Raw genomic sequence first — 20,829 nt, 5'->3', positions numbered from 1 at the left:
TTACGAGGCCTGGGTACCATTCATTTAGTCCATTACGGAGACATCATAATGGATCCGGTCAGGATGGCTGGCTCTCATCAAGGATTACTGCCCGTGGAGCTCAGTACAACAAATCCTTACACGTGCCCAACACCTTAGACACTGGTAAAAAAAATTGAGGACTCCCAGTAATGGGAGGGGTTATATGGGGGAAGTACACGCCTTAAGGGGCGTGCCAGTGTCCAGCACCTAATACGCCAATATAACCCACATAGTTATTACTATGGCTCTGTGTCCCCTAATAGTAAGAAAAGAAACCTTGTTTCTTACGACACGAGGCCGGGTACCATTCAATTCAGCCTAAAAAGACACTTTTAATGTATCTGGTTGCATAGCTTGCCCCAGCAAAGGAATATTCCAGTGGAGCTCAGCACAGCACATCTTTACTCGTGACCAACACCTAAGACACTGGCGAAAAAACTGAGATAATCCCAGTAAGGGGAAGGGTTATATAGGGAGCTAAACTTCCTGTCTAGGGTGTGCCAGTGTCCATCACCTAAAGGTGCCTATATAACCCATACAATAATTAAGGTGGCTCGGCGTCCCGTGATGTATGATTAAGAAAAGAAGACTTCAAACTGTAGTTGTACTAGAATCCAACCTAACCAGAGGGGGAACAGAGGAGCTATATCATGGACATATTTATTTGGCTAATCCATGACTGGCTTAGCCCACCAGGCTCCATCTATAGCGGAAAGTCACTTTCAGGTAGACTGATCACATTTTATATACAGTAAGGTCTTACTTCCTGTGTGTCTGGCCAGAAGACTTCTATAGGGCTGTACTATGCAGGTGCAGGCAGGAGACAAGGGACTTGCAGAGCAGGTTGTAAACCATCCCAAAAGACCACGGGGGGATCTTGGTAAGTATGCATGTGTGGAAGGTGAGGGTGGAATTGATTTGCTGAGGATGATTTGCTGGCATAAAAATAGGGGCATTTTGTCTGGAGGTGCACTCATTTTTTATGTAGCATACTTTATCGCATACGTTTCAAATACCCTTCCCCTCCTAAGGCTACTTTCACACTGGGGCGATGGGTGTCGGTGGTAAAGCGGTGCTATTCGGCCACTAGTGGGGTGATTTTAACCCCCACTAGCATCGGAAAAAGGGTTAAAACTGTCTGCAAAGCACTGCTGCCCCATTGATTTCAATGGGCAGGAGCGCTTTAGGAGCGGTGTATACACTGCTCCTACAGTGCTGCAAAGATGCTCCTTGCAGGACTTTTTTTTACCGTCCTGCAAGCGCACCGCTCCAGTGTGAAAGCACTCTGGCTTTCACACTGGAGAGACAGGAGAGGCTCTTTACAGGCGCTATGCAGTCGCTATAGCGCCTGTAAAGCGACTCAGTGTGAAAGCAGTCTTACAGCCAAAATCTACAATGATTAGCCTGTAAATAAAATGTGAATAAAGTATATGTAAACCAATCACTAAAATTTCATATAAGCTTCCACAACAGGGATATTTATAGAACTGTGCCAGTGTTTTATAATAAAAAAATGTATTTTAAAATGTTTTAAATAATTGAAAGTAATTAGAACACAGCTGGTATCCTGTTGGAGTATAAACCAACCAAACCAAAACTTCCACCTGCATTTATAATGTTATTGCTATATAAAAATGTTTTTTTAGTTTTTTTCATTGTTAAATTAGACTTACTATATAATATGTGACTTCTGCTTGCAATTCAGCTGCAAACAGTATATAGGTATAGCACTAAATATGCCACAGGTATTTAAATGATTTTTCACTGTTTGTGGCAGAAATTTAAAAATCAAAAAATCTTAAATGACTGCCCTTTAGACCCCTTTCACACTGGGGCGTTTTTCAGGCGCTTTAGCGTTAAAAAAAGTGCTTGAAAGAAGCTGCAACTGCAATCCCAATGTAAAAGCCCGAGTGCTTTCACACTGAGATCCCTTTCACACTGGAGCGTTTTTCAGGCGCTTAGCTTTAAAAAAAAGCACCTGTAAAGCGCCTGAAAGAAGCCGCAACTGCAATCCCAATGTAAAAGCCCAAGTGCTTTCACACTGAGGCGCTGCGCTGGCAGGGCGTCAAAAAAAGTCTTGCAAGCAGCTTCTTTGCAGCGCTTTTGGAGCAATGAATACAACGTTCCTAAAGCGCCCCTTCCCATTGAAATCAATGGGAAGCACCTGTAAAACGCCTAAAAAGTGCCTGAAAAGCTCTATTGGCAGCAGCATTTTGTGGGTGCTTTTAACCCTTTATTTGGCCACTAGCAGGGGTTTAAAGCGCCCCAATAACGCTTGAAAAATGCTGGTAAAGCGCTGCTAGTTTAAGCGGCGCTTTACGAGCGTTTTTGGGCGCTGACATTGTGAAAGGGCTCTTAAAGCACTTGGGCTTTCACATTGGGATTGCAGATGAGGCTTCTTTCAAGCGCTTTACAGGCGCTTTTTTAACGCTAAAGCTCCTGAAAAACGCCCCAGTGTGAAAGGGGTCTTACCAATAGAGGAAACAATCCTTTCAATATACATGTATATGAAAAAAGGATACCTGTAGTAATTCTAAATGTATGCGATTTTTTACTTATAGTCTGTGGTTTGTGCGTCTTACCTAGGCTCATAACGAATGTCGAACACATCATTTAGAATCCCAGCACCGACACGCAACCTTTCAATACCATTCCTAACAAAGAAAGGAATCATGGACAGTATGAGAAATAAGGCAACACATTTCTAAGGTTATGGTAATTTAGATTATCTATCTATAGTTACAAAATGTCAATATGATCTGCATCCATCAGTATGCAATGCAACACTTAAACCACAATCATTATGAAACCAAGTACTGTGTCTGTGAAAAAAATTCTGGCTGCAATTTCAAAATGTATATTTACAGACAAAAAAAAATAAAAATAAGAAAAAAAACCCTCTGCTCACTGTACGGTATGGGAGTCTATAATTAAAAAAAATATAGATTATGAGATTGCTGTGTGGCCTGCTCAGCACCGCATGGTCTTTTCTTCAAATTCTTTACTATCGTGTCCATATCCATGCCAAAATCTCTAATCCTATGAAGAGTTGGTACTCCATTGGGACAAGCAAAGTACAAATCCTCAGTAGGATTACAGTGCATCTGGAAAGTATTCACAGCACTTCACTTTTTCCACATTTTGTTATGTTACAGCCTTATTAAAAAATGGATTAAATTAATTATTTCCCCCAAAATTCTACAAACAAAAACCCATAGTGACATTGTGAAAGAAGTTTGAAACCTTATTAAAAATAAAAAACGAAGTCTTTTTGACTATGATACTACAAGCTTGGCACACCTATTTTTGGGCAGTTTCTCCCATTCTTCTTTGCAGCACCTCTCAAGCTCCATCAGGTTGGATGGGGAGCGTGGGTGCACAGCCATTTTCAGATCTCCACAGATGTTCAATCGGGTTCAGGTCCGGGCTCTGGCTCGGCCACTCAAGGACATTAATAGAGTTGTCCTGTAGCCACTCCTTTGTTATCTTTGCTGTGTGCTTAGGGTCATTTTCCTATTGGAAGATGAACCTTTGCCCCAATCTGAGGTCAAGAGCACTTTGGAGCAGGTTTTCAACAAGGATGTCTCTGTACATTGCTGCATTCATCTTTCCCTTGATTCTGACTAGTCTCCCAGTTCCTGCCTCTGAAAAACATCCCCAGAGCATGATTATGCCACCACCATGCTTCACTGAAGGGATGATATTGGCCAGGTGATGGTTTCCTCCAGAAATGACATTTTCCATTTAGGCCAAAGAGTTCAATCTTTGTTTCATCAGACCAGAGAATTTTGTTTCTGAGTCCTTCAGGTGTCTTTTGCCAAACTCCAGATGGGCTGTCGTGCCTTATACTGAGGAGTGGCTTCCGTCCGACCATTTTACCATACAATACTGATTGGTGGCGTGCTGCAGAGATGGTTATTCTGCTGGAAGGTTCTCCTCTCTCCAGAGAGAAATGCTGGAGCTCTGTCAGAGTGACCATTAGGTTTTTGGTTTCTGTACCCTTCCCCAGATCTGTGCCTCAATACAATTCTGTCTCGGAGGTCTAGAGACAATTCCTTGGACCTTATGGCTTGGTTTGTGCTCTGACATGCACTCTTAACTGTGGGACTTTATATAAACAAGTGTGTGCCTTTCCAAATCATGTTCAATCAACTGGATTTACCACAGGTGGACTCCATAAGCCAGTTTTCCACAAATGTAGGGGGATCTTTGCCCTCAGAATTTTCAGGGAGACAGACCATGTGGACACTGTTTCTGCGTAAGTGATTTTCTGTGTCCTCTGCTCTGTTATATGTTTCTTGGGCCATGTGGTGTGCTGCTCTGGCTTCTCGTGCGAGTGGAGGTAGATTGTCCTAAATATTGCACACTCTGCTCTCAACTGCTGTCGCTCTTTCTCTGACCTTTTGAAGGTCTTGTCTGAGAAGTGACACCTCTTCACTTAGGCCCCCAAACTGGTCCTTCATAATATTGACAGAGGCTGTGCACATGTGAACAATCCGCAGTATTTCTGCTAATATGGGTTGCTCCAGTGTCTCCGAGATATCATCTGAGGGGGGTGAGAGGTGGGATGTGCTGCATCTGCCATAGTGTCTGTGAATGCTGTCTGTGGCCTGTCCCCAGTCTGGCTGTGTGATAAGGCCTGCGTCCTCCCTTTCAGTTGCTGCCCCCCCTGCATCAGTAACCACAGGGCCCTGCAGTTTTTGGGCATAGTAGAGCATGTCCCTGTAGTGCTCCTTACCCTGTGCCTTCAGTGATTTTCTGCTGCTTCCTTCCCTGGGCTTGTCGGTCCTTTGTGGTGTGCACTGTGCTAGGGCCGCAGCAGTGGTGGTGCCATCTTGGGAGTCTGGTCCCGCCATCTCCAATGGGCCTCAGTGGGTCTTCCCCATGTACCAAGGGCCGGCGGTGGGTTCAGGAGGTGCTGGGGATCAGTAGCCAGCTGGGGAGCCGAAGAAAGCAGGATCAGGGATGCCAGGGTAGGATCAATGGACCGAAGTTTGTAGAATTTTAAAGGAAAATAATTAATTTAATCCATTTTGGAATAAGGCTGTAATGCAACAAAATGTTGAAAAAGTGAAGCACTGTGAATATTTTCCGGATGTACTGTAAATAGAAAATTGCCACACACGTGTGGAAGAAGTTGGATCCAAAAGTAAAAGAGTTAAAGTGTAAAGAGGAGGCTGTGTGGTGCCAAGCAGGCATACAGCAAAGTTCTTGGTAGAGCAGCAACAGGTAAATATAGGAGTTGAAGAGGGGCTAGAAAAAGCTATCGTAGCCATAGTAAGAGTGTAACTGCACTAAACGTCTGCCATTGAAAAGGTTACAAAACTTAGTACCACAAGGGTAAAAATGTGCCAGACTTTTTTTTTTTGGTAAGAGATATGAAAAGAACATAATTTAAGTTTAATGTTCAGGGTCCTCTGGGTTTTTGTTATGCTTCTAATTCTATAAATAATAAAAAATTTTCTCACCAAGCAATCATGACACCATTGTCTGTGCAGAGGTGTGGAGGTGGACAGAACAATGACATTCCCATACTATCTGTTAAATTTTGCAGCATTTTCCTAATATATCCATTACTGCCAACACCACCAGATACAACCTAGAAGAAAATTAAACAAATCTAATAAACTCAAGTATTCCCCTTGGCAGATTAAAAAATAGCAATATATGTATGAAGAACAACACAGGGCCAATATCTTGACACTCTTAATAAAACATTTATTATCACTGTGAGGCACTTCGTCAGATAGGGATAAAAATAACTTACAGTTATGGTACAGTAAGACAAGTGCCATCTCCTTTACAGCTCTAAAACACTCTCACTGGAGGGAAGGAGTGGATCAACCTGAAATGGGACCAGAAAACTCCCAAGGCATCCAATGCTAATGGGAAGTGGACTGTAGAGATCAGATAGTACATTTGTTATGCCAAGTTGGATTTTGAGACCTTGTAATATTTGTACTCTCTTTTTTTCTTAATTCTTTATTTAGAAGAATCAGTGTGACAGTGCAGAAGTCAAAACATTTAGGAATAACATATATAAGAAGCAAGAGACTGTATCACATAGCCAGAAATCATACATAGGACAAGGATCCATTTTTTTTTGGGGGGGGGACCCTAAAACAAAGAGGGAAGAAAGAGGGTGGGAAAAAAGTAAAGGGGAAGATGGGGAAAGGAGGTTAAGGAGTCCCTCCTATCTGCCTGGGCCACACTACCACTCTGCGGTGTTTGCCAGGACTATAAGGACCTATCAATTGCTGTTGAGAAGCAAGAGTATGGAGTCCAGATTTTACAATATTTCTCTTCCTGTTCTTTAAGTAGCATAGAGAAATTCTCTATTTGCTAGGTCTCTGGAATGCGGATGAGCCATTGCGCCTTATCAGGTGCGTTGGGGCTCTTCCACAGTGCAGGTATACAAGCGTTCGCTGCACTGAGAAGATGCTTAGGCAATTAATTTCATATCACTTATTAGAAAGGGGCTTCCCATGCAGCAGAAAGGATATTTATACATTCTCACATTTCCAGCAGCACTGTGATGGGCTTTTTGGTTGGTCTTTGGTGGCCACAGTGACCATTGGGAGTTGTGATCTGATCCTGGTGGCCCCATTGGGGGAGATGTTTGGCTGGCAGCGACAGCATACACTTTTTTTTACTGTTTCTACTACAGTGGCTATATATATGTAGTTTGTTTACAGTGAGGGCAGTATATTATGTTCATGTGGTGGATATATGAAAAATTGTATTGCAACCTGATGTTTAAAGCGTTTGTTACACCAAAACTTCATATTCCTGATAAGTGTCTGCTGTACTATGTACTTGTATGAGAAAGTATCCTGCTCCCTTTGTGTTGCTTCCTTTATGTGAAATCCCTGGTGTTCCTGTCAGTCCCTCTGCTTTCCTATTAAAAGCTGACTACACTAAGCAGAACACACCGTGGTCAGTTCTCTAGCTATGCTGGGACATCAGTGTACTCTCTTCTCTTCCAATGGTCAGACTTGTCCTGACATAACCCCTCTGCACAGCCATTCACTGGGAAGCTCAGTGGGCTGATGCTGCTCCTCCTCCCAGTTCTTATGCAGAACATGGAATGTGATCACTTATAAAAAAGGGAAACATTTATAATGTATTTTTATATCTATACACAAATGTTTTGCCATTCATTTTTTTTTTTATCGAATGGGTTGTTTTACAAGATGATCTTTACAATCACTTTAATGGTACTTTTGTACTATAGAAAACCCTTGAGCCTGCATATTCACACCCCTGATGAAGAGCTAAACCCTACCTTGAAACGTATTGGTTGCTTGTGTCTTCAGACCAACTGTATTGTGCACAGATACAGCATATGCCGATTACTCCATTGCAATTGACACTGTATTATGTGTACATGTAATGATTAGCCGCAATCTCTACTTTTATTCTTTTAATATGTTTTTGTATTAATAAAGCTTGGAATGTTTTATATACAGCTCACATTTGCCAATACTAGTTCCACAAAATAGAGAGAATTTTTCAATTATGTATCGTACAGGGTTGATGGCATTTTCATAAAAAAAAAACACTTTCAGAGGGTGGAGGACCTGGCTCTGGTGACCGGGGCGGGCGCTGCCCAACTGGTCGTACCAGTCACTGACCTGACCAGTGTGTAGAAATGCAGGCAGCACTTCCCACGAGAACCCTCCCCTCCCTCGGCGCGCGCGTTTTACCTCAGGGGTGAGCTTGGAGAAAGAAAATAAATCTGATGCAGCCCAACACCGAGCTGCCGTCTCGCTGTATGAAAACCAGAAGTATTGAAACCGGAAGTGACGACTGAACCAACCAGGAATAAGTGAGCCACTGCTTAAACACGAGAGAAACCATCGACAGGCAAGGAGGATAGAAGGCGGGTTTAAATACATCCTAACCCCTCTTACAAAATCAGGCTGACCTGCAGTCAGGCTTCAATTTGTACAAGTCCCATCATGCCTCTGTCTGTGGGAGTCATGCTTGTAACTGTCAGCCTTGCGATGCCTCATTGGACTTGTAGTTTCGCAACAGCTGGAGGGCCGCCAGTACTAGGCCCTTAACTAAAGTTCCTTTCTGCCATGCACTCACTGTACAAACGTATCTGCCATGAGAGCTAACATCCCCTTAATTACATCTTTTACAGTATGATCCTGAAAAGCAGGGTCATGTTGGTTGTTCATTGCCCCAGTCCAGTTAGCTTGGAGTCTCTAGTAAACCATATTAGGCAAGGTCTGACAGGAAACGGGAAAGTGACCTGGGGTGTGCCAAAGGTCACGTGGTCAGTATGCCTAAAAGGGGGGCATTCCCAAGTAAAAGTAAAAGAGAAGAAATAGCAAGAAAAAAGGGGAAGGGTGGGTGGGACACGAGAGAAATTGTTGACAGGCAAGGAGGATAGAAGGCGGGTTTAAATACATCAGTCAGCCTTCCATTTGTACTCGGAGTCTCTAGTAAACCGTATTAGGAAAGGTCTGAAGGGAAACGGGAAAAGTGACCTGGGGTGTGCCAAAAGGCCACTTGGTTAGTATGTCTAAAAGGGGGCAAAGATAAGACAGTAGGATGAACTAGTAAAAGATTTAATTGAAAGTAACGGTATGTAACATTGAGCAGCCAAACGCATGAAAGCCCGTGACATCTCAACATGTGGATCCGGGATGTATCCGGAAATGCACTCTGAATTACACCTGGCTAACTTCTCCACAACGTGAAACATGGACCCCTTGGTGAGAAGCAGCAAAAACACACCTATCCTAAAAGAATGGGCAAACCTAGGTATGGCAGCAGGGTATGGTGATGTTTCATGCACTGCGCTAGTGAAGAAGGGAGCACTGGGGAAAGGCAAAGTGACCTATCCCTGGGTACTTCAGTTATTGCCACCATGAGTCGGTCTAGGACTGAGACCGGGCCATGCACCCAACCCACACTTCCCTCGTCTATCCCATTGGCTGGGCGGGAACTCCCTCTCTCTCTCTGACATGCCCTGCTGCTTGGACATTTAGGAGGTCTTCAGACTAAGTGGCCCCGCCCCCTCCCCCACTCTGAACTGGCGGTACTCTGTCCGGAGAGGACAAGTGGGGGGGGGGGGGTAGGGGAATCGGATGATGGAGCAGCGCTCCGAGTGGGGGAACATAGTTACATAGTTAGTCAGGTTGAAAAAATACACATGTCCATCAAGTTCAAACACAAAAAAAGAATTAAATATCATACAATCCCATATACCCAATTCTATACCCACAGTTGATCCAGAGGAAGGCAAAAAACCTCAGCAGAGCATGATCCAATTTGCTAAAGCAGGGGAAAAAATTCCTTCCTGATCCCCCGAGAGGCAATCGGATTTTCCCCGGATCAACTTTACCTATAAATGTTAGTACCCAGTTATATTATGTACACTTAGGAAATAATCCAGGCCCTTCTTAAAGCAATCCACTGAGCTGGCCAGAACCACCTCTGCAGGGAGTCTATTCCACATTTTCACAGCTCTTACTGTGAAGAAACCTTTCCGTATTTGGAGATGAAATCTCTTTTCCTCTAGACGTAAAGAGTGCCCCCTTGTCCTCTTTGTTGACTGTAAAGTGAATAACTCAATACCAAGTTCACTATATGGACCCCTTATATATTTGTACATGTTGATCATATCCCCCCTTAATCTCCTCTTATCAAGAGAGAATAAATTCAGTTCCTCTAATCTTTCCTCATAGTACCTCCATGCCGCTCATCAGTTTGGTTGCCCTTCTCTGCACTTTCTCCAGTTCCCCGATATCCTTTTTGAGAACTGGTGCCCAAAACTGAACGGCAACATGACATGAGGTAAAAAAAAATAAAAAAAAAATTCAGAGGGTGGAGGACTTGGCTCTGGTGACTGGGACGGGCGCTGCCCAACTGATGGTACCAGTCACCGACCTGACTAGTGTGTAGAAATGCAGGCAGCATGCCCTCGAGACTCCCCCCACATTTTACCTCAGGCGTGAGCGCCTGGAGAAAGAAAATAAACCTGCCGTTTCGCTGTACAAAAACTGGAAGCGACGATGGAACCAACCAGGAATACGTGAGCCACCGACGAAACACGAGAAACTGTCGACAGGCAAGGAGGATAGAGGTTGGGTTTAAATACATCTCGACTCCTCCTACAAAATCAGGCTGACCTGCAGTCAGCCTTCCATTTGTACAAGTCCCATCATGCCTCTGCCTGTGGGAGTCATGCTTGTAACTGTCAACCTTACGATGCTGGACTTGTAGTTTCACAACAGCTGGAGGGCTGCTAGTACTAGGCTCTTAACTATAGTTCCTTTCTGCCGTGCACTCACTGTACAAACGCATCTATCATGAGAGCTAACATCCCCTTAATCAGATCTGTTACAGTATGATCCTGAAAAACAGGGTCACGTTGCTTGTTCATTGCCCCAGTCCAGTTAGCTGCAGTTTGACATACCGAAATTGCAGTGAGAGCTGGTTTGCGGGGCTGAGACTGTAAGGGTAAAGAGAGCCTTTAAGAGCATCTCAAACTTTCTTTCTGCGGAACATTTGAAGGAAGGTACATCTTCAATAGGTACAGTGAGATGTTGGTTATTAGATGAATTCTAGACATGCTATCCTTTTACACCATTACTTCAGTAATCTCCTCTTGCTTCTGGGTCCTGTGCTAAGCAACCAACTTGATGCATTGTGAATACAGGAGGTCGGCCGATCGGCACGGGCAACGATTACAGAATGCTTTGCATGTACTGAATGCATGAAAAGTGTTCTGTGATCGGACGAGGTGAACAGCATGATGTCGCCTTGCCACCTCTTTCAATTTGAGAACACTCGAGCCAGCCTCCTGTGTTCACAATGCATCAGGCTGACCACTTAGCATGGGACCCCAGAAGAGAAGCAAGTGGAGATCACTGGAGTAGCAGTGTCTACTTCAGTGACTTCCAGCTTCCAGGGCAATTGCCCAGGTATGTTATATACATAGGTTCAAGCTGGACCCAAGATATACCATGCCTGGAATTCTTTTTTAAGTCTGATATGGAAGGATCAACCACAGGAATAGACCGCTTCTTTGTGAACTCTTTTTCCACTGGATTGTGTTTCAAAAAGACTTCTGGGGGGGAGTAAAAATCCTGTCTGCAGTGATCCAATCATCATAGACCACTCATTCTTTACTATTATGAACAGATGGATGCAATTCCTTGTCTACCACAGCGCAGGGATTTACGTTGGACAACAGCTCCCAGCAGACCCGGATAAGTTGGTACGTATGGATGCTCATCTGTTGCTGATGGATCCATGAGCTGAGGATCAGCACACACTCTGTGACCTCTGTGGGTCTGGTAAGCAGCCAATCTTATTATTTTTGAGAACGTTGGTATTTTTATATTGAAGTGTCCATACACCTTGGGATCGGCATCTGTTCGATTTGGGACTTATGAGACAATTCGTTTTGCCTTTCAATTCAGTTGAATCGGATTTAGACACATGCAGAACGAAAATATTTGTTTAGTTTCGATTCGTTATTTACATAAATTTGTTTCATTCGTTTTTCGGAATTTGTTTTGTTTATTCGTTTTCGAATCGATTCAAACTTTTCAAATGAGGATCGATTCTAAAAAAGTTTTCAAAACAATTTCGAATAGTTTTCAAAATCAAATAGATTTCAAATTTGAATCCGTTTCCAATTTCCAACGAGAATAAAATAAAAAAAAAATATTTTTTTCTATTCTACTCCTTTATTTTCTAGTCTCTTTGGAAATTGGAAAACTATTTGAATTTGCAAAGTTTTCTAATTTGAAAAGTATTCAAAAACTATTTGAATTTCATCCCAATTTTTTTCAGATCCACCTAAAATCGGCAATATTCTAATTCGGAAATTCAGAAATTGAACTGTCAGCCATTCCCTTCACTTATACACACTTGTTAGGGTATTCCCTGTGGGGTACTTATGGAGTAGGGTACAGAATATACAGTATACATATCAAGAAGGAGAATGCAGGAACCCTGGAGCAGTCCGTTCTGTAGTGAATATTCATGGCTAAAAGACAGAAGGAAGCACATGAGTACCCTATAAGCAAAAGTGGCGGTAAAAGGTGTGGAGTGATGCACAAGTGTGCCACAAAAGAAGCCCATGTACTTTTTCAAGCTTCACACAATAGGTGTCACATCACCCAGGTTTCATCAGGTCTATTGAGAATAAGACGATTTTTGAGTGTTGTCATGCTTTATTACCTTGAGTGTTGTCATGCTTCAGAAATCAAGCAACGAAATTCTCAGGTGTAATTGGGACCTACTACAAACTGCCAAATACACATGAGGAATTAGAATGGTACGATTTGTGTTGTTAGGGGACTGTGAAACAGTACGAAGGAAAGTCTTCAGCACTGATTTTAGTAAGGGTGCTTTACAAATGGAGAGTTAAAGATACCAGAGAGACACTGAAGGCTGTTGGACAAAAATAATTTAAACAAGAACAAACACAGATAAACAAGTACAAACACTATGGCATATTAACCACTTAAGGACCGCCGCATGGCAATGTACGTCGGTGCAATGGCACCGACAGGCACAAGCACGTACATGTACGTGCTCGCCTTCCAGCGGGTGGAGGGTCCGATCGGACCCCCTCCCGCTGGATGCGGCAGTCCGTTTCACTGCAGGAACGATCCGGGATGAGGGGATGGCCGTTGGTTTCTGGCCATCCCCTCTCGATCGCTCCTGGCCAATGAGAAGCTTCCCCCGCTGTGTATAGTAAACACAGGCAGGGAGGAAGTGATGTCATTCTGTGAGGATGTGAAGTCACAGTGTCACTGATTGCAGTGATCATTTATTTACTGATCACTGCATTCAGTGTCAGTTGTAACAGTAAAAACTGTCAGGGCAGTTAGTGTTAGGTCCAGGGTAGCCCCCTACCACCCCCCAATAAAGGTTTAACCCCCTGATTGCCCCTAGAGTTAACCCTTTCACCCCCTTTTGCCAGTGTCACTAAGCGATCGTTTTTCTGATCGCTGCATTAGTGTCGCTAGGTAGCTAGTTATTTTTTTAGGTTCACCGCCAGGTTTTTATAGCGCTAGGTACCCCGATATACTACCCAATAATGGTTTTAACCCCCTGATTGCCACTAGTTAACCCTTTCACCCCCTTTTGCCAGTATCACTAAGCGATCGTTTTTCTGATCGCTGCATTAGTGTCGCTAGGTAGCTAGTTATTTTTTTAGAATCACCGCCAGGTTTTTATAGCGCTAGGTACCCCCGATATACTACCCAATAATTGTTTTAACCCCCTGATTGCCCCTAGTTAACCCTTTCACCCCCTTTTGCCAGTGTCACTAAGCGATCATTTTTCTGATCGCTGCATTAGTGTCACTGGTGCCGCTAGGTAGCTAGTTATTTTTTTAGGTTCACCGCCAGGTTTTTATAGCGCTAGGTACCCCCATATACTACCCAATAATGGTTTTAACTCCCCGATTGCCCCTAGTTAACCCTTTCACCAGCGATCACCGTATAAGTGTCACTGGTGACGCTGGTTAGCCAGTTAGTTATTTAGGTTCCCCGTCAGGTTTTTATATAGCGCCAGGGACCCCCATTCACTACCTAATAAAGATTTTAACCCCCTGATTGCCCCTAGTTAACCCTTTCACCATTGATCACTGTATAAGTGTTACGGGTGACTCTGGTTAGTTTGCTTTTTATAGCATCAGGGCATCCACCATTTATTACCCAATAAAGATTTAACCCCTTGATCACCCGGCTGGTGATATCAATTAGGTTTTAGGGTCAGGGTCTGTGTCACCCCAGGCAGCCCTAGGTTAGTGCCAGTACCGCTAACATCCACGCGCAAAGCATACACCTCCCGTAGTGGTATAGAATCTGAACAGATCAATATCTGATCTGATCAGATCTATACTAGCGTGCCCAGCAGTTTAGGGTTCCAAAAAAAAAGCAGTATCGATCGATCACTGTCACTTACAAAACACTAAACACATAACTGCAGCGTTCGCAGAGTCAGGCCTGATCCCTGCGATCGCTAACAGTTTTTTTTGGTAGAGTTTTATATTTAAACTCTGAAGGCAGTGCTTGGTTTTCGGGGTCCCGTACGGGGCTAGACTCCCAAAAAGTCCCCCACATGTGGTATCCCCGTACTCAGGAGAAGCAGCAGAATTTATTTTGGGGTGTAATTTCACTTATGCCCATAGCATGTGTGAGCAATATATCATTTAGTGACAACTTTGTGCAAAAAAAAAAATTTTTAATATTCCTGCAACTTGTGGCAAAATATAAAATATTTAATGGACTCAACGTGCCTCTCAGTAAATAGCTTGGTGTGTCTACTTTCCAAAATGGGGTAATTTGGGGGGGGTTTGTGCTATTTTGGCATTTTATGGCCTTCGAAACTGTGATAGGTAGTGAGGAGTGAAATCAAAAATTTGCACCCTTAGAAATCCTGAAGGCAGTGATTGGTTTTCGGGGTCCCGTGCGTGGCTAGACTCCTAAAAAGTCCCACATATGTGGTATCTCCGTACTCAGGAGAAGCAGCAGAATATATTTTGGGGTGCAATTCCACATATAACTATGGCATGTGTGAGCAATATATCATTTAGTGACAACTTTTTGTAAACTTTTTTTTTTTGTGTCATTATTCAATCACTTGGGACAAAAAAAAATATTCAATGGGCTCAACATGCCCCTCAGCAATTTCCTTGGGGTGTCTACTTTCCAAAATGGGGTCATTTGGGAGGGGGGGGTTTGTACTGCCCTGCCATTTTAGCACCTCAAGAAATGAGATAGGCAGTCATAAATTAAAAGCTGTGTAAATTCCAGAAAATGTACTCTAGTTTGTAGACGCTATAACTTTTGCGCAAACCAATAAATATACGCTTATTAACATTTTTTTTACTAAAGACATGTGGCTGAATACATTTTGCCCTAAATGTATGACTAAAATTGAGTTTATTTGATTTTTCTTATAACAAAAAGTAGAAAATATATTTTTTTCTCGAAATTTTCGGTCTTTTTCCATTTATATCGCAAAAAGTAAAAATCGCAGAGGCAATCAAATACCATCAAAAGAAAGCTCTATTTGTGGGAAGAAAAGGACGCAAATTTTGTTTGGATACAACATTGCATGACCGCGCAATTACCAGTTAAAGCAGTGCAGTGCGAAATTGTAAAAAGACCTCTGGTCCTTAGGCTGTTAATTGGTCCGGGGCTGAAGTGGTTAAAGCTGAACTCAAAGATTTTTTTAAAACTTAGGCCGCGTACACACGGGCGGACTGTCTGGCCAACTAAGTCCGTCAGACAATCCGACAGACAGTCCGTCCTACTTTTGAATGAACGGACTTGACCACACACGATGAACAGACAGTCCGCTGAAAGCTTGCGCGATGACGTGTACAGCACGTACGACGGGACTAGAAATACGACGTCCAATACACTGCAATGCAACCTTCGGCCGTGTAAATCCTTTCTGAGCATGCGCCATACTTAGTCCGTCCAACTTGCCTACTCACGAGCGGACTGTCCGCTGAAACCAAAGTTGGACGGACAATATTATGGAAATTCCGAAAGACTTAGTCCGCCAGACTGTCCGCTGAAAAAGTCCGCTGAAGCCCACACACGAGCAGACTGTCCGCTGAAACACGTTTCAGCGGACCAAGTCCGTCAGACAGTCCGCCCGTGTGTACGCGGCCTTACTCTTGCAGTAAGGCCTGCCTGTACTGTAAGCTGTCTTCCACCATAATATGTGACCAGTCCCCCAAAGCCTCTTTTGTGAAGCTGGTGGTTGCAATCTGACCTTATTGCGTACAGTGCAGGTCCAGCAATTCAGCATTGTACAGGAGGGCGATGAAGGCATGCCCACAAGAGGATATCACCAGAAATATGCTGGAGCAATGAGTAGAGTAAGTATTACAGCTTATTCCTCTACCACCAGACTTAAAGTGGTTGTAAACCACTGAAAAAAAATGCCTGTAAGGCAATGGCATAAGGTGCTAGTATGCATCACATACTAGCACATTCTGAAATACCTTAGAACGAAGCCCTTCCAGCGGCGCCCACTCACCACTGAGACGGCTGACATCTTTCCCTGATGTTTCTTCCAAGTTCGCGGGCACCGGCGCTGTGAGTGGCTGGGACTACGATGATGTCACTCCCATGTATGCCGTTTCCGGCAACAGGCTCTGAAGGTCCGGATGATGTCAACGGCTGCATGCACTCTGAATATCTCCTAAACTTGCACAATTTAAGAGATATTCACAGTACCTACAGGTAAGCCTTAATTTAGGCTTACCTGTAGGTACAAGTGGTGTAACAGAGTTTACAACTACTTTAAAGAGCAGTTAATCATTGCAGTGGGAGATGGGAGTTGGGTACTTCTACTGCATTTTGTTTTACAAAAATCAAGGTGTTCAGCTTTAAAGGACAAATTTGATCAGAGCATAAATATGTAGTAATTAAAACTTGTAGATAAAAATTTCTCCACTAGCATTCAGCAGAAATAAAAATATCTAAAACACACCACACCAAGTTTTTTTGTTTGTGTGCGTAAATAGATAGCAGAAGGGGCGGTTAAACTAAGGCAGGTATTAGTAAATGATGGCACTGCTCTCTGGCAAGATTAGGATATCTAAGTGAAGCAATATGGGAAAGAGAAATGGCCAGACTTCTCACCAAGGATGGATTCATTGGTAAAAGATGTTCCTGCTTGCAAAACAGAAGAGCTCGTTGTGTTCTCTTGGCGATATGGTGGGCCACAGCATGCTGGAACGATGCAGCAATGTCAGCTGCACATGAAAGAACAGCCCCCTTTTCTATACCTGTTGGATAAAGAGTGTTATTAAAGAAAAGGGTATAATATCTTTAAAAACAATCCATTGGGAATGGGCATTTGTAAAAATCCACCACTCTTCTGTAGTTAGTGCAGTTTTGTTTCTTAAGCCCCATACACACTATCAGTTTTTCCTTCAGATTTACCAAAACCATATAATATGAGGTCAAACCTTAGGAGTTTCAATTTGTATGCAATCAGGCAGGCCCCTGCACTACATGGTTTTGGTAAATCTGAAGGAGTGTATGGTATATTAGTGTCACTAAAGCCAAAACGTTTCTTTTTAGTTTTAGATGGAGTGGAGAGGGTTTAGAGCACCCGTCAGTTTTTGTTGCCGTCTGTGCCCTCATTACACTCTGGGATTCCCTCACTTTGTAGGGATTTCTTTTAATTTTTTGTTTTGGGTACGGAACAGGAAGTGAAGGAATTTCTCCCCTATGGGACACATATGGTAAAAAAATTAACTGACAGCTGTCATAACCCTCCATTACTCTACCCAAAATAAAAAATAAAATAAAAATAAAAAAAACAAACAAACATCTGCTGTTACAGCATTCAGTTAATTGTTCTACTTTTAATATGCGTTTGTAAAGCTGGCCATAGAGTGTTTAAATTTTGGTTGGTTTCATGATGAACCAGCTGAAATTCACTTTAAGGCTTGCTCCAGGTGACTCCCTATAGCCGGTCATTTTAAGATTGAAAAATCAAAGGAGCCAGGCAGAAAATTGTTGGTCAAACAGTGGCTGCATTCAATCAGCAGTAGTCTGTCAGAATTAAAAAAATAGTCCATCATATTTTAAGGATTAGGTAGGGCATAAATGATGCATTTTTTTTGCAAAGTCGATCAATTGTAAAATACTTGGGAGGGTGGGCAGACTTTTAAATTATAACTTTACTAAAAATACAATTAATCTATAAACCTACAATATCAGGCAGACAGTAAAGAACATGTTACCTCAATAGGTATCTTTCCTGAACAATCTGGTCCTCAATGTCCCAGAAATAGAGGGCATACATATATCCTCACAGTGAGAGGGCACCTTTTTCCATTTATATAACCCCCCGCTGGATGCAAACATCTGTCTGTACAAACAGCGGTGTGTGTGCAGATCATGCATGTGCAATACCGACATAACTCCAGAGACCACCTTGTGATCCAGCCAACATCCCTCTATATCCACACCCAAATTTAGGGGGGGGGGGGGGGTGGGGGTTGGCTGGATCACAGGAGCTAGCTCTTATGTTTATGTATAAAATGGTCACAGCCACGTCTCTTCCCCTTGTTCAGAGAACACTTTGCATTCATCCAGAATATGTGAAGCATTCTCTAAATAGTGGCCTTCCTGAGCAGCTTACCTCCTGTGTTCACAATACAGAAGGCCAGCCACTCATTAGAAGCAAATGAAGAGAAGATCATTGGAGTATTGGTGTCTACTTTCGTGATTTCCATCCAGGTACGGTACATACATAGTTACATTGCTCCAAGATAGACCAATGTGACTAAGACTATAATATCCATTCCAGGAATTCCTCTTTAACCACTTGCCTAGCGGGCACTTACACCCCCTTCCTGCCCATGCCACTTCTCAGCTTTCAACGCAGTCGCATTTTGAATAACATTTGCGTGGACATGCTACACTGTACCCAAAAATTTTCTTTTTTTATCATTTTCTTCACACAAATATAGCTTTATTTTGGTGGTATTTAATCACTGCTGGTTTTTTTATTTTTTACAAAAAAAAAAAAAAAAGACCAAATTGTAGAAAAAAAGTTTTTTTTACTTTTTTCTGTCAGTAAATTTTGTAACTAAGTAATTTTTCACCTTCACTCATGTGCGCTGATGAGGCGGTACTGATGGGCACTGATAGGCTGAACTGGTGGGCATTGATGAGGTGGCACTGACGAGGAGGCACTAATATGCCGCAATTATGGGCACTGATAGGCAGTACTGCTGGGCAGTATTAGGTGGCACTAATAGGCAGCACTGATAGGCGGTACTGATAGGTAGAACTAAGGGGGCATTACTGATGGGCAGTAATTGAAAGCAGTGATGAGCATTGATGGGCAGCTCTGATTGCCAGCAGTGACTGGGATCGCTAATGGGCACTGATTGGTGGCAATTGCGGGCAGTGGTGGGCACTGATTGCTGCCACTGGTGGGCACTGATTTGTGATCCTATTTTGCAATATTGTAATCAGGGCCCTGATTACATTCCTAGATATCCCCCTGCGTGGAGATGCCTCTGTGTTACATGTGACCAGCTGTGATTGAATACAGCCGATCACATGGTTAAAGAGCCCCTGATGCGTTTTTTTCCCAGAGATCGGGGTCACGCCGTGTCCTAGCAACACGGTGTGGCTGTGATCGCTGTGCTGCGGGCGCGCAAGTGCGGCCATTCTGGGACGCCATCATTGACGGCAAATGATGGCGGGGTAGGCGGCAAGCAGTTAAAGAGGAAGTAAAGCCTCAGAAATAAAAAATAAAATATAACCCCTGCAAGACAAAGGCATAATAAGCTAGTATACACAGTATACTAGCTCATTATGAATGAGATCAAAGCCCCCCAAGCGGTCCCAATTCCCCTCCTCCGACCGCCATCTATCCCGGAGTGACTTCCGGGTATCGCGGCTCCGGCACTGTGACTGGCCAGAGCCGTGATGACGTCACTCCTGTGCATGCGCGCTGGTGCCGCCACTAATGGCATGATCGCCATTAGAAACGGCACGCTCAGTGCGCCTGTGCCCGCTGTCTATGGCGCATGCGCCGTAGACATCGGTGCAGCTAGTTCTGCAAATATCTCTTAAACCTTTTAGGTTTGGGAGATATTTCTTGCACCTACAGGTAAGCCTTAATCTAGGCTTACCTGTAGGTTAAAGTGGTTGTAATGAGTTACAACCACTTTAAATGCTTGTATGATCGTTAGTGCCATCTAGTGGCCATAATGCAATATTTGATATTTAATTTAATATTACGCTGTTCAAACTTACCTTCTACATCCTCCATTTTCTGAATAATACAATTAAAGTAGTTTCGCAGTCCAGCAAAGGAGAAGTTGCAGTCCTGGTATTGTGACATTGGGTGAATTTCTTTACAAAACGTTCTGTCTCCAAACTGAGACAAGTGTTCTATTGCTTGTCCCCCACTCATAGAAGAGCAGTCAAGATGTTTAATCAGTGAAAGACGTCTGGCAACCTGAAGCATATTACACATTACATAAAATACAGATTATACCCTGCACCTCTGTCCAGGCAAAAAAATATATTAAAATTATAGGCTAAATTCACTTATTCACTTATCACTTCATTCATTTAGGGTGTAACGTAACATGTTTCTAAGCACCTACATCGCACCCTAGAGCCCTATCCCCTGTGACAGCATGTGTAGGGTCTTCTCCCATGCAGCTGCTGTCACATTTAAAATAGTTGCGGCTGCTCAGATATCAGCTCACACAGCAGCGTCATAGACATCTGTAAATGAAGTCCTCTCTGCCACTGTGCACTCATAATCCATTGATGCTTCCTCCAGCTTTCTAACTGAAAGCCTGTACAGGCAGAGAGCTGGTGGAAGTGTCTGCAGGAGCCTGATATTTCACCAGTGATCCACTGATTTTAAGTGCAATGCTTTGCAGGTTTCTGTGGGAAAAATTTATAATTCCACATTTTTCCTGCAAAAATATGTGAATTTATTATTTTTTTCTCAAAGGTGTACTTAGCCTTTCAAAGATGAACTAAACCAATAAAAAAAAAAAAATGCACATCTCTTTTCCAATAAGGAGTCTGCCTTTAGTCAATGTCTCTTCTGCAATAAAGCCAACATATTAGCCAGTTTTTAATTTCTTGCAAATGTAAGCTAAGCTGTGTGTTCGCTGCTCAGTTTACATTTCTTGCATGGTCCCAGTGTTCTGGGATAAGTTACTCCCATGCATGCATGCATGCATGGGAGTTATGTCATCCCACACTGGCCAATCAAGACAGCTGAATAGCAGCACCCACAAGAAGAAGGGGATAA

General features: G+C 43.1%; 1 protein-coding gene across 3 annotated transcripts in view; it reads right to left on the bottom strand.

The window, feature by feature from the left end:
- OSGEPL1 (O-sialoglycoprotein endopeptidase like 1) overlaps positions 1-20,829 on the bottom strand; it is a 71,813-nt gene that overhangs the window by 13,634 nt on the left and 37,350 nt on the right. For all 3 annotated transcript variants that reach the window (XM_077448687.1, XM_077448689.1, XM_077448688.1), the window contains exons 4-7: positions 19,809-20,013; positions 16,665-16,810; positions 5,490-5,620; positions 2,604-2,675 (exon numbers count right to left, since the gene is read on the bottom strand). In XM_077448687.1, the coding sequence (XP_077304813.1) occupies positions 2,604-2,675; positions 5,490-5,620; positions 16,665-16,810; positions 19,809-20,013 (554 nt within the window). The remainder of the gene's footprint in view (positions 1-2,603; positions 2,676-5,489; positions 5,621-16,664; positions 16,811-19,808; positions 20,014-20,829) is intronic.

Source organism: Lithobates pipiens, unplaced genomic scaffold (genome assembly GCF_037356315.1).
Source record: "Lithobates pipiens isolate NorthernLeopardFrog02 unplaced genomic scaffold, aLitPip1_a1.2 Scaffold_22, whole genome shotgun sequence".
Classification (NCBI taxonomy): domain Eukaryota; kingdom Metazoa; phylum Chordata; class Amphibia; order Anura; family Ranidae; genus Lithobates; species Lithobates pipiens.
Note: the sequence above shows the minus strand (reverse complement) of the source record. Positions and strands in the feature narration are given on the sequence as shown.